General features: G+C 38.5%; 1 protein-coding gene across 10 annotated transcripts in view; it reads right to left on the minus strand.

Moving 5' to 3' along the window:
- The window catches only part of ARVCF (ARVCF delta catenin family member), a 277932-nt gene that overhangs the window by 61140 nt on the left and 202908 nt on the right, over window positions 1–13884 (minus strand). For all 10 annotated transcript variants that reach the window (XM_061370845.1, XM_061370841.1, XM_061370839.1 and 7 more), the window contains 2 exons: window positions 13035–13534; window positions 4235–4418 (listed from right to left, as the gene is read on the minus strand). In XM_061370845.1, the coding sequence (XP_061226829.1) occupies window positions 4235–4418; window positions 13035–13534 (684 nt within the window). The remainder of the gene's footprint in view (window positions 1–4234; window positions 4419–13034; window positions 13535–13884) is intronic.

Here is a 13884-nt window from a genome sequence, read left to right on the forward strand (position 1 = left end):
AGAACATATAATGTGACTGTAGCAGAGCTTTCTGAAACACAGATACAGCACTTCCCCTCTAAAGCAGAGAAACCCAGAGACACAGTGAAGGTCTCTGGTGCTGCCTGCATGCACGTGAGCCAGCCTTGGCTCCATCACCCAGCAAGCAATTCAACATGTACTCTTTTCCTAAAACACCTCAATATCTGGGTCAAAGTTGTAGGAAGGATCATGAAATGGCCTTCTTAAGATGCACAAAATTATTACATTATTTAAACTGGAGAACAAGTTGAAAATGAATGTTTCTGGATTGCAAACCCCAGTAGAGACTTAAGCCTTTAAAGACAGGGGGGAGGGAAAGGCAGTAACTAGATGAGATTATCCACATACCTAAAAGAATAAAATACAATGCAAAGACATGAAACTTGTACTCCAAATGAAATGAATGAGCATCTGTGCATATTTAATGATTTTCGTAGCAGATGTATTCCTTACTTCTTCCCCAGTTCTACTTTTTAATAGCCAAGAAACCACTGAATTTTGATAAATCAACCTTTGTTTTTTTTGCTGTTCCTTTCTGGATTTCCACCATACTTATTTGTCTCAACAGGTTCGACATAATAGAATACCTTATTTATAGAACTATACCCAAGGTAATATCTATCACAAGACTTGTAACCATTTGAAGTTGTAAAATTATTACTCATATTGTAGATCCATTTATCATATTGGGTCAGCCCCTAGAATCAAGACACAGCAATGTAAGAGGAAACATCTTTTTCCTGATCTCAGGGTAAGAATGGAAACAAAATTATCATCACCTGCACTAGTTTCTGAAAACTTCAGTGTTTCTTGGTAAACACATAAAAAGGATGCAATAAATTTCATTATCAGATCATTGTTTGCAAATTGGCTGTGCTGCCAAGTCTTTATTTTGCAAAGGGGAATATAAGATTCCCAAAACATTTGTTTGAAGAGAGTTTCTGGCAAGTACACAGAAGGATAGGACACAGAACCCACTTGTCACGTTTCAGATGATATCAGGATTAAAGAGATCCGTACAATGGCCACAGTCGTGGGAGAAGACTTGACTTCAGAAGCAGCCCTTAAAATAAACACTGCTCTCAAAGTCAACATAAACCTTAGTCTTTTTCTTCCTCTGATTCTTACTGGCTACGTGGGCATTGCCAGTTAGGTATGGTGGTTTGGTATGGACATCACAAAATATCACAGGTAATCCCAAAGTTGTTTCACATAGGTTTTTTGTAAGTAGTGTTTGAATGGCTTTCTTTATGATAAACTTTGCAGAGTTTATCCGATTTCCAGCTTGTAAATGACCAGGTCGAACATTGCTCGGTATCATACTCAGGCCTCTCTCAAATAGCAGCTCAGACAGATCCACTCTGGAGCACAGGTTCTTTGGTTAAGACTAAAGTCAACACCAAGAATCACAGATAGATTTTTGTTATTTCATAAAGTGGGTAGAAATCGGGACTATACACAAAGCCAATAAACTTCCTTAACTTTGGGTAAGGGACAAAAGAGTGCATGGATCATGCCGCTTATCTAGCAAAATTAATACCCAAGTAAAGCAATACTGGTATAGGTAGAGATGTCTGCTAAGATTTTGGCTTCAACTACTGACTCTTCTGCTAAAGCATCCTTCCATCCCACATGCACTGGCAGCACTACATTATATGTGCTGCTAATACAAGATACTAATACGCCCTTAGGCTCACACAGCCCAAGTTGACTACATAGGATACAATTCACCCTGCCGTCCTCAGACCTGGATACGCACCAGCACCTGAACTCCCAAAGTGAGGAAGGAGAGAGACATACAAATTACACAAGGGAAAAACATATTGTGGACAGGACAGGAAAATGAGATGGATCAAGATTTGAAGAAGAGGTAAAGGCAAATAGGTGGCTTTTTTTTTAATTACTTGTTTTCAATTATTTTGAAATAAGTGTTTCCAAGGCTCCACATTATCAAAGGAGAGACCCAGATTAAGAACAAAGTAAAGATGAGAAAGCAGTGTCAAAAAAAAAAAAAAGAAAGGCAGGCAAATAATTAACTGGCAGTTCATGCTGTGAATTATGGAGTTTGAGACAAACTCACCCACATCTGTTGATAAACTTCATTAACTGAAAAAAATGATACTGAAATGAACGTGTCCCACATGCATAACACCTGCCTTCTGCTTAGAGAGCTAGACTGCAAAGACATCTGACACCTCAGAAGTTCAAAGATGCTCTCAGTCGTTTTGGAAGACAACATAGCACACCTGAGGTGCACTTTCAAAGGGGACACGGGAGGCTGGCACAGCATCAGGACTAACCTCCCAATTAAGTCTCAAATTGGTAAACAGTTTGTAGTCTGCAATAAGCTCCATTCATGGAAAATTCAATTTCTAGGAAAAGTGCCTGTGTCAACAAGAGAAGAGTAGGCAAAGGGGGTTTTAAACACTGACATCTGTGAGACAGATGGCTGCAAGTTTTTTCTCTGCTGGTGTTAACTATCTTATTTTGCTGGTGCTTTTAAGGATGAGCTGCAGAAGATTTCAACAAACAATGCAAAATTATTTCCAACAGTAGTAATGATAAATACTTTTGATATGCCCATTTTTATCCCTAGATCCCTAGATCTGGAAGTGTTCTACAAATGGTAATATCACCAACACTGGAAGTATGATCAACTGAAAAGACAGCTCTTATCTCACCTACTCCTGCATTGTCTGTTGTCCTGGACTCACTTTATCTCACTGCAAGAAGTAAGAAGATAGCAAGACAGTTGTTACTCCTTCCTGTGCAAAAGGTTGCTCTCTCCATGGCACAACAGAGACACATGGACAAACTACCTTTCTCAGATTACCTTTCCCTGCTAACCTGCCATCATGTCTCCATTTACCTTAAGCAACTACTTTCAAGCATGAAATCAACCTTGTCCCACATCTCAACTGAAGCTTCAAGTTTTCCACAAGGAAGCATATAGTTCCACATGATTATGACAGCAGAGACTAGGAATGAAATATATTTCCCCCTTTCAGCAACAGAATCAGTCACCATTCACTGGCTGCTGTCCTGATGCATTTGAAGTGCATCAAGACCACTTTTAATCACCAACAGTTCGAATTCTCTAATGTATCTCTACACTCCTCTTATTAGCCTGAAGAATACAATGTCCAAAGTGGCACAAGCTTTTGCATAAAACCAGTACCTTAAAAAAAACCCTAACCAACCAACCCCCCCCCACCCTCAGCTATCCTGGAATGTAGAAGTTTCAGTGGATACCATACTAATAAAAATTTATGATATGGATTAGGTTAGTCCACTAATGATCAATTTATTATCTACACTTCCTGGAAAATCTCATATTCATTCAGTTAATCCTTTTATCCCCCAACATGACTAATTTCCTCTTGCAGAACTCCATTAGAAAATGAGACACTAGTAAGTAAAAACTTATGATGTCTGGAGCCTACTTAAAAGACCTTAGTTTCCAGTGGGACTGCAAATAATTTCAGTAATGGGTGCTTTCAGAACACTTTTCATTACTTTCTTCGTTTGTGAAGTTACTTAGGGGAATAGTTATTGCAATTTGGAGACCACAAGCCCAAGAAACAGAAATGAAACAACTTCTGAAGATGCATTAATCAGTAGAAATCTGATAGAAGTACACTTCAGAGTAACAGAACATATAATGCCAAACCTATTCGTTTTGTTCAAACTAATTGACTTCTTCATAAAGCTGAAGAATCTAACAGGGCATCTCCACTATTTTATCTCAAAGAAAAGCAAAATGAAAGACAGTTTAGAGAACATTGGTTCTTCAGGTTTTTTGCCCTGCATTAGGCCTCTTCCTGACCCCAGCTTCTAGCATGTACTATCCTACTCTCAAGGTGCTCTCAGAAATACAGTTTCTAATCGGAAAAGGCTCCTTTGAGAGGAATATAACAAATGTGTTCCTAAACAGTCAGTAGTTCAGTTTCTTAAATAATTTCCCATAGGTCCTTAGTCACTTTAGCTTAAAATAGGAGTATGTGCACAAGTGTTTGTGGCTAAAACTGCATCAATGTTTCAGGCTCAGCATAACTCCATTAAACCAGTTCCTCAGCATCTGCAAGAAAATGCCTCCTCATAGGAGAAGGCCTAAACCCAAGAAGGGAGTTATTTGAAAACACACTTTTAAAATAAAATTGATCCTAAACATGCAAGGTGGTGAACAGAATAACACTCCACAGCTCTGCCTTACCGTAAGCAACCAGAAGTGTTCTTGAAGACAGTTGTCCACTCAGCATCACGAGGCTTAGAGTCCTCATTTGGCTCGCTCTCCCAACCGGAATGGGGTATAATCACCTCATTGGTAAGCGTCTGCAGACCATGGTTGATGATGACCATCTTCAAGGGCTCATAGGAGGATAAATTCCATAGGGTGCCTGCAGGAGAAACAGTGATTATTAAATAACAAGAGAATAACTACTAGTTAAAAATCTCCAGATTAAACAGAATCACTAGATTTGCAGAGACTCGCTAGATGGTTAAATTGAAAAACTAAACAAAAGGGCAAAACCACTTGGATGAGCCATCAGATATCACACAGCGTAGGGAAAATTCCAGTCACTACAACAGAAACATTTCCAAAAGCATGGAAGTACTTTTATCAAGATACAGATATCTTTGAAGTCATCAAGTCCTACAACAAAATACAGAAATGGGATGTGCTATTGGATAGTGACAGGATTTTTATGCTGTGTACAAATTCTGATACAGTTCTAAGTCCAGCTATGTCTGAAAAAGTAAAAATCCATTCAGCGCAGCAGACAAGAATATTGAGTAAGTCTTTATAATAGGGATGAATTTATGGAGGATCATTCATCTTACACTTCTCCTTGCACAATACTGTGTTTCATTCAAGACTCCTCTCTTATTTCCTTTCACATTTTCCTGTCACGGGCAATATCAATGTTCAAATCACCTGGTGCCACAGGCATACAATTCCTTGAAGAAGCTGAGAACCAGAACTCCTCTGTCTTTCCCATTTTACCTCAGTTATAAACCAAACTAGACAGAAGTCAAACATCAAAACAACATAACAGAACAGCCTTACAACTGTAAAAATACCCCCAGATAAGTGATACAACTTCCCAGCAGACCTGTATCACTGTCCTGACACTTACTGCTCATTAGGTTCGGACTAAAACAGGACATTCACTTCAGAGATAATTTTTGCATAGGCCCAGCCTGGTTACACTTGACAGTTATCAGTACCAGCACTTGGAGGGGGCTGGATGCACACTTTGGAGCTCCAAGGAAAAGTGTGAAGACAGCATATTTCAGAGAGAATGGAAAAGCTAGATTCCCCAGAACACACAGGAAATCCTTCCTAAGCGAATGGACACAATATTAAACTGAGTCTCCCTATGTTATTACAACTGTGAACTTGTGCATATTGTAGTGCAAATTGTAAATACTCACCTCTTAAACACATCTAAAGCAAAACACAAAGGAACAACAAAGGTGCAACCTTTTGTTTCAGTTTCTTTCAGTCACACTAAGTTTTAAACCCTACATTTTCCAACTTTAAAGTGACTGGAAAAAGATCCGGATCTATAACTTCTGTCACGCAATTTAACAAACATGTATTTGCTGGACCTTTCAGCCAAAGGAAAGCAGGTCATAGTGAGGGTGTCTGCAGCTCAGCAATGATCTGATGTGCTGGAGAACTGCCCAGACACCACCTCGACCACAGGCCGCTATCGCGTGGGAACTCTACTTCACACTCAGGCTTTTGCTGCTGCAACTCAGAAGTGTCAAATGCCAATTGCCTATTTTAATATCAGAGTATTATATCCGTATAAGGTCAGGACAGGAATTTTATCTCCATTTGAGTAGCAACTGGCACTTACACGATAACCTCAAAGGCTGATGATTAACAGAGCTTCAGGAGTCAAATGCTCTGGTGTTTCCTATTCAAAGTGATGTGTACAAAATCCAGGCTCAGACTTCAGAGACCATATTAATTAATAACGAAACTCTGAGGCAGATAGAGTGAACACCATAATGTTTCTTTCAGTCTTTTTCTAAAACCACAAAAAAATACTGCACTTTTTTGGCCTATTGCCCTTGATATTCACAGACAACACACCAGATGAGATTTTTATAACCTACCTTTTCAGCTTTCAAACAAGACAACATATGTAAAATATGAATTAATTTGCTCTTTGTACGCATTACAGTAATTCGCCCTTTGTTATTACAAAACACCATGCAATGAGAATAAGAAAATAGACAACCCTCAAACCATGCAGGAAGTGCTAACTGGCCCCATTTGGTTGTAGCAGAAAGCCTTTACTTCTTGTAACAAATTGGCTCCAAAATATACATCATAAATAAATGCAAGTAAATATTTACAACAAGATTATAAAACCTGTCATATAAGCTACCCAATTTATTTTAAATACTTCACTAAACAGTCTTTCTTGAGTTACTGCACACCAATTCTTTAAGCATATCAGATTCGCTGATATAAAGATAGTAATTACAATTAAATCCATAAATGCATTGCTGGCTCAGTACTTCAAAACCTAAATGCAAAATCCAAACATCCAGCACTGAGTAAGTCCCAGGACATTACACAGGATAATCATCTCTGCAGCAAACTTGGATTCAAATTGAGAACAGTGGGTGAAGAATACCCTGGTTCTGGAGGGTTATTTCAGAGTCCCCTTGGAGCATTTGGTACTTGCCTTGGTCAAACCCCATACTATTAGGAAAAGGTGGCAACAACTGAGGAACCTAGTACAGTGTTTGTTAGGATCCTGGATTTCTGTTCCTTTAAAACTGCAAAATATTGCAATAGGGAACAATGTGAAGATTCAAAATTATCTGCATATGGAAAAGCTAAGTTTCAAAATCTGACAGACCTTCAGTTTTAAGAACTTTTTCCTTAAATGCACATACTACTTCTGCACCTGAAATGAGAGTCTGCCTCTTCCCCTTTCCTAGAGGAGTGACATAATCTGTTATCTGTATAGTGAAACTACAAAGGCAAGTTTTACAGCTTAAGAATAAGGCAGACTTATAATTAAAAGGCTAAAAAGACTATAAAATTTCCAAAAGCTCCAACATTACTGGATTCTAAAGAAGTTTGTCAATAATCAAATCTTTTGCTTGCTTTAAAACTTGAAGATCTGTGTGTAGATTTCAATACCTTCAACTCCACAATGTAAAATAAAATCGTCACCTCCAAACTCTCTCTTCTATATTCTCATTCACCAGCAGTTATTTCAAGAGACTAAATGTAACTGGGCTTCATCAGTATTGCAGCTAGACTGCAACACTGAAAACAGCACTAACCTGACAACCTTCCACAACCAAGCCATCTTCACTGACGCTCGTAACCCCATCCAGACCAAGAGAACTACCTGCCCTACAAAAGGATCTCTTGTCCATACACAGAATTTTTATTAAGAGGCTGACTGCAATAAACCATTTAGGGCAAACACATTTTGACTGTCAATCTCAATGAGTGGCTACCAGGCAACAGAGACTGCAGTTAAACAGAATGCCCTTCCTCCTTCTTCAAATCAAAACCCCCCAGCAGTTTACAAGCTTTTCAATTTCTCATCTGCTTCCCATCTCTCAAGCATTTCATAGAAGACGGCAACAAACTGTGGAGAAGAAAAAGAAGGAAAAAAAAAAAGGCACAAACTCTACATATTATTCAAAGAATGACAAACCACTTAAATTCATAATATTCTTCTTGATGGTTGCATGAGGAAAACCAAAAGAATCCCTCTGTTGAACAGCACTCAGTGAAGGAAAATGTGCAGCACTTAACAGAAAGGTAGCCGAAGAGAAGTAGGGATGAGGAAATCTTGTGGTTCCAAAGACAGAGTAAAAAAAAATAATAAATCATTCAAATTGACTTCTTTGGGAAAATATTCCACAAGAAAGGATTCAGAAAATAAACAGTGATAAAACATTTTTCTTATTCAAAATTATGAAACAAAGAGGTCTAAGCCCCAACATTCTTTCAGCTCTTGAGAAAACAAATTCAATGGGAAAAGACACTAATCCAAAAACCCAGTGAACAAATTCAGCTCAGACTGTAGGTTTTACTCAGAAAATCTGAGTTAAAAAAATAACTTAAAAGCCCTATACATTTGATATCAATCTTTAAATATCATTCTCTGTCTCTATTAGCATTACACATTAATGATCTAACAAGCTGGAAACACTGTTTTGAAAACCCCAAGTTTAATCAATTCAAGTGAATAGCACTCAAAAGAAATCAAGTCACTGACACAGCAGAATAAGAGAAATGAAGTTAGCTAAATTTTCTACATCCTTTCACGACAAGTACTGACCTTTTGACAGCAGACTGCATGAATTTTAGGACTAGAGAAAAAAGATTAACTATTACTTTTCAGAAGATGATCACATTTTTTACCATTCTTTGATTCATAAATACTATTTGCAATAGACTTACCTATTTCTAACTACAACTATGAGCTCTACTCTTTCAGCATATTAAGCAGGGACAATAGCTACAAGTTGTTTTTGTTTTTTTTTTCAAAAGTACTGATCATTGTAAAAATGCATTAAAAATTACTATAAGCTACAAACATAGCTAGATGATTTATGTAATACTGAAAGCTATTCAGGCCACAGCCATAACTTCCTAAATTTCCACCTCCTTGGAGCTGTGGAAAGATTTCTCTGAAGACATGATGACAGAACAACATATATGCTATTATCTTCTGAAATCCAAGGGAGATTTTTTTCCTGCTGCGCTTGCTTACTTGCAAAAATCCAATGTCACCAAGAAATCAGAAGCTGTTAAATTTTTTATCTATGGTCCACACAAATGGTTTATCATTTGGGAAAAAATAAAGCGCTCTGCATAATATCCATCGAGGACTTCTTGTCGCGTGTTGCTCCTGTATGGATCTGTTTGACAGACTTGTTTGTATCACTCTAAGTCCTGAAGATTGCAGCTGTGTTTCTTCAAGTTTACTGGTCAGGAACCTCAACATGAACTACTCTGTCACAGAATACACCATGAAAAGGAACCTTCTCCTGACAAGCCTTCTATTAGAAAATGGAAGGAGTAAGCTCATGTGTGATCAGAAAGTTCAAGACAGCATGGCACTTCAAAGAGCAGTTAGTGTCCAATCAGCTGACACACAGATGCCCAGGTATGAATTCTGAGTAAGGTCACCAATTTGTAAGTTTCTAGTACTGTATTAAATCAAAGTATTTCCTCTGCAGAGCATGTTGAAGGCCAATCATTTTTAAATTAAAACCAGTTTGCAACATGCAACATCAGGAAAATCACGTTCTATGCTACTCAAAAATCAGTGCAATGTCGTTAAACAACAAAATTACTTTCAATGTTCTCATGAAGAACAGAATTATTCATCAAAGCTCCCAACTTCTGATTGCTTTTCAAAGAATGTAATAGAATTTTGGTCTTGCATATCTGACTGGAACATTTCCTGCGCAAAAAAAAAAATAAATCCTTATCACTCAAGATAAAATTTTTGCAGCTTTTGTAATCAGAACAGATTTAATTCTTTATCAGCTTAATCCTCATTTCTCTCTGCTTCTTCAGAACTTGATCCACTGAAAATCCAGCAGTACATTTCCAAGACTAGAAAAGGATGCAATGAAGAACTTTGTGGAGTATTTATCATCACAACTTTACTCATTATTTACTTATGAACACTCTAACAGCTAAATAATGCTTTTCTCAGTGCAGTGGATGGGAAACATTTTTTTAACTCTACACTTTAAAAGGAAATTAAAATGAGATCTGTGTTATTTTATGAATGTATCTTGAGTTTTGAAGGTATTTTTACATGCCTCATGTATCTGCCTTACCTTGAGGGACATCATGTTTTAGTGCCATCTGCAAATACATCGAGAACATCCGGTAAAACAGAGATGGCATTAACCCAGAGAAGTTTCTCAAATTCTGCTAAATCCAGCGCTATCTGAAAAGAAGAAGCTACAGACTTGCTTAATCTGGTAGTAGTGGCATATTGGTATACTCAGCATGCTTCCAAAATTGCATGTCAATGCGTGTCTACTTTGTGTTTTCCAAACATATCCTGGGAAGCAGTCAAGTGAACGCATTTCTGACACATCAAGTCTCACTCATCCAGCACTGAGCAGCACAAACCTGATTCCTCACCTCATGCTCCACTGCCACTGCCATCTACCTCTTATGCATTTTTAACATGTTGATGTGGCTGTTTTCCCACTCCATTAACCCACTGACCAGGCCCAGCTGGCTGGCCTGACTCATACTGTTCTAGACAGCTGTGGCTGCTGTGTCAGATTACCAAGCAAATGAGAAGCCATGGAGCAGTATTAAATCCAAAGCTTTGACTCTCAAATTAGATGAGACTGATGCTTTCTTTTGCCAGGAAGCACCCTCTCCAGCTGCAAATAATGTCTTGTAATGCTCCACTGTACCCCATTTGGCAGGCAGGCAGTGTCCAACACGCAGAGAAGCAAAACTTCAAGACTGGAAATGTTCTTCAATTTCAACATCTGAAGTATTTAAATCTCTTTAAAGTACTTAAATCTCTTTGGAAAGTAGGATTATTTTATCATTCATCCACATCTAGAATGATCAGTTGATGATTACAATTCAGCTTTCCAACAGCAGCTAGTACTGAGTTACAGAAATATTAAACTACATAAAAGTCAGTGCATACCAAACTTGAATTTGCAGCCTGTTAAAAGAAATAAACAAGCAAACCCAGTATGCTGTTGTTTTACTTGCCTCCTCACAGATTTCACTCCAGGCAGAATATAGAACTTTCATGGCAAAGGCAGACTTTGGTTTATCACTAGGGAAAAGTACCCAGGTAGGAAGTCAAGATTTCTACCATGAGAACACCAGAATTGAGATCTGAATTTTCTGAGGCTGCAAAACACAGTCCTTTTGTATCAGTCCTGGCTGGACATTTTCTTTGTACTTCAAGTTGGCTCTTGTTTCTCTTGTTTTCTTCTGCAGCTCATTTTTCAAATGGACAATTCCACATTATCAGCTGAGGCTTTGAACACTGACTGCAAGTACACCAGCCCCAGCTACAGAGAGACTGCTGGAATACTATTCTATATTGACACTTGAATGTCTCACACCGGATCTGTATGGTATCATTTTAGAAGTGGAATGAAAGTATTGCTGGTTAGGCAGAGATTAAATGCACGTCATCTGTTGCTGGACATCTGTTTAGGTTAATACCCTTAGTATTCCTGGTGTTTCTTAGTAAGGGGAAATGAAGAGCTTTAAATAACAAAAAACATATTAGAATAAAAATACTACACTTAATTAGCAGAAACTACTATCAAATAAAATGCATTTGAACTGTAAAACTAATCAATCAAATAGAAATCCAAGCAATCACCATTTAGTGTGAAAAGGAAAAACATCCAGTTTGGTTTTGCCCATCTCAAGTGACTGATTACCACTTAGCGTTACAATGATATTCCTTCAGAGTAAATTATAGATCGGTTTCTCCTTTCTTGAATCTAAAAAAAATAAATTTATTCATTCCCAGCACTCCAGAAACAAGTTTTGAGTAAACCACAACAGTAGATAAACAGATAATTTTTCTTTAAATAAAACCTTTAAGTCAGCCATCATACTAAATGAGTGCAACAAATGGAATATAACTACTGCCTACAGAGTTTCCATGTTAAAAGACAAAGCACAGACAGCAACCAGAGCCGAACCAACACGCACTACTTAGAGGCTCTTTGACAAAACAGACTTTTCTAATGAGCTGGTGAAACACCCCTACTGATTTCTACACTGTATATTTAGACCTAGTTTGCTAAATCTCCTATAATGGCTGGGGAAGAACAGCTGGAACACCCAAGGCCACTGTTTACCTCAAAGAATTATGATTACCAGTAAAAGCTTGCTATAATTTTTTGAGGCAATTACAGAATTATGACGTTTACTTCTAATGGCTTAATCCGTGTTTGCGGTAGGATCTGCTGAAGAATCCAACACTGGTAATATCAGGCAGCTGAATAGTTTCAGCCCTGGACTCATTTTCACACTCAGAAAACTTTCTGAAAAATTCTGTTCTGGCACTGAAATTCATTGCAACTGCCCTGGTCTCCATCCAAACATCCCTTGTAGCTTCTGAGAAGAGAAAAGGAAATCCATTTCAATCCTCATGAGTTATGGGAGACTGAAGAACAATATATTTCTCCTTAGTTTAAGAACTGACATACTTTTTCATCCTATTCCATTTAATGGCTGAACTTGGAAACTTGGCATATACTTTATTACTCTCTTTGGCTGATGTCCAAAACTAAGTTCAAATAAAAAACAGGTTGAATAATGGAGTTATAAGTAATTGAAAACTCTCTGCAAAGTGTGCACGAACTCAGTAACTTCGAAAAGTAATTTTCCCTTTTACAATTACTGCAACCAACCAACCCTGTGCCCAGAGCATCTAACAGCAGACTCTGCTCCTTAAAATCTGAGTTTTCCAACTCAGAAGTGCTGCAACTTTATGTACAGCTTCAAAGTCCACAGCACCGGAGCTGGAAGGGTTCCTGATGAGACTGACCATTCCATCAATACAAACTAGTGGGACATGGCAGCAGGACTGTTTTATAAGAGATTAATGGGAAGTTTTAGATTAGCATAACTTACCCTATGATTATAACACACCGGGGGCAAGTGCACTATAAATTACCTGTCAATGAAGTTGCTATAACTCATTTAAGCCTCAGTAACTCAGCCACATGCATTTGCATGCTACATCCAAGATGCACCATCCATCTCTCAGCAGCTAGGGAAACCCAAGTGTGCTACCTACACAGACGATCTTGATTTCCTCCTGAAGGGCACATTTGCTTTAGGCTTTCTGACACCACGAACATTGTGCAGCTAAAGAAACAGCTGCAGCCAGGGATCCACATTTTCTTCCAGTGCTCTTATCTCCAGAAATTCTTGTTCCTGAAGCTGAAAGAACCCCTCTAAAGAATAATTCATTAAAGAAACTACAGACACTGACCTGTAATTAGCTCTCTGACTTCCATGTCATTTGTTTTTCGCAATAGTCTGATCAATGCGGGGATCCCATCGCAGTTCTTTATAGCCACCTTGTTTTCATTATCCTTTCCATAGGAGATGTTTCTGAGAGCCCCACAGGCTTTACGATGGACCTCTGGCTTTGGATGATCAAGGAGACCCACCAAGATAGGTATCCCTTTGAGGTGCCTCACGTCCTTTTTGATTTTATCATTCTCGTAGCATAAGTGCTGCAAATAGGCTGCGGCGTTAGACTTGACTGGATCAATAGGGTGGCTGAGCATGGCAATCACTTCAGGAAGGTCAGGGTCCCTCCACCTGGGGTCTTTACGAATGCTGTCAATAGAGGGGGAACGCTTCCCCAGGCGATCAATACTAGCCATGCTTCCTCTCTCTGGCTGTGCCAGGGGTGCTGCGTAGCCACCATGGAGATAAGGTATTCTCTCTTCAACCATCTCTGTCTCGATGGGGTCATCGTAGCCCCTGTAGGAAGCAACAGTCCCAAGAGAAAGAAGGGGGGGGGAGGGAAAGCACATTTAAACACTCTGTACCTCTGAGTCTGTAGATGATCTTTAAGGTCCCTTCCAACCCAAACCATTCCATGATTTTATGTATGGAGATTTCAGTTATCAGCAACTCTTTTAATATCACAATCATCATTACAGGCAGCATATTTACACTTTCAAGTAATTTATTTGTAGTAACTTGAAAACTAACCATAACTGAGAATGAAGTAGTGATGGGACAGCAATGGGCACAGGGTTTGTCTGGCTGGCAATGAAATGATGACAGGAACTGCAAGTCATCAAACAGATTGCTTCCATTTTGGTCAC

Source organism: Neopsephotus bourkii, unplaced genomic scaffold, assembly GCF_033783945.1.
Source record: "Neopsephotus bourkii isolate Nb327-2 ecotype Australia unplaced genomic scaffold, CSIRO-AGI_Nbou_v1 NB_1542, whole genome shotgun sequence".
Lineage (NCBI taxonomy): Eukaryota > Metazoa > Chordata > Aves > Psittaciformes > Psittacidae > Neopsephotus > Neopsephotus bourkii.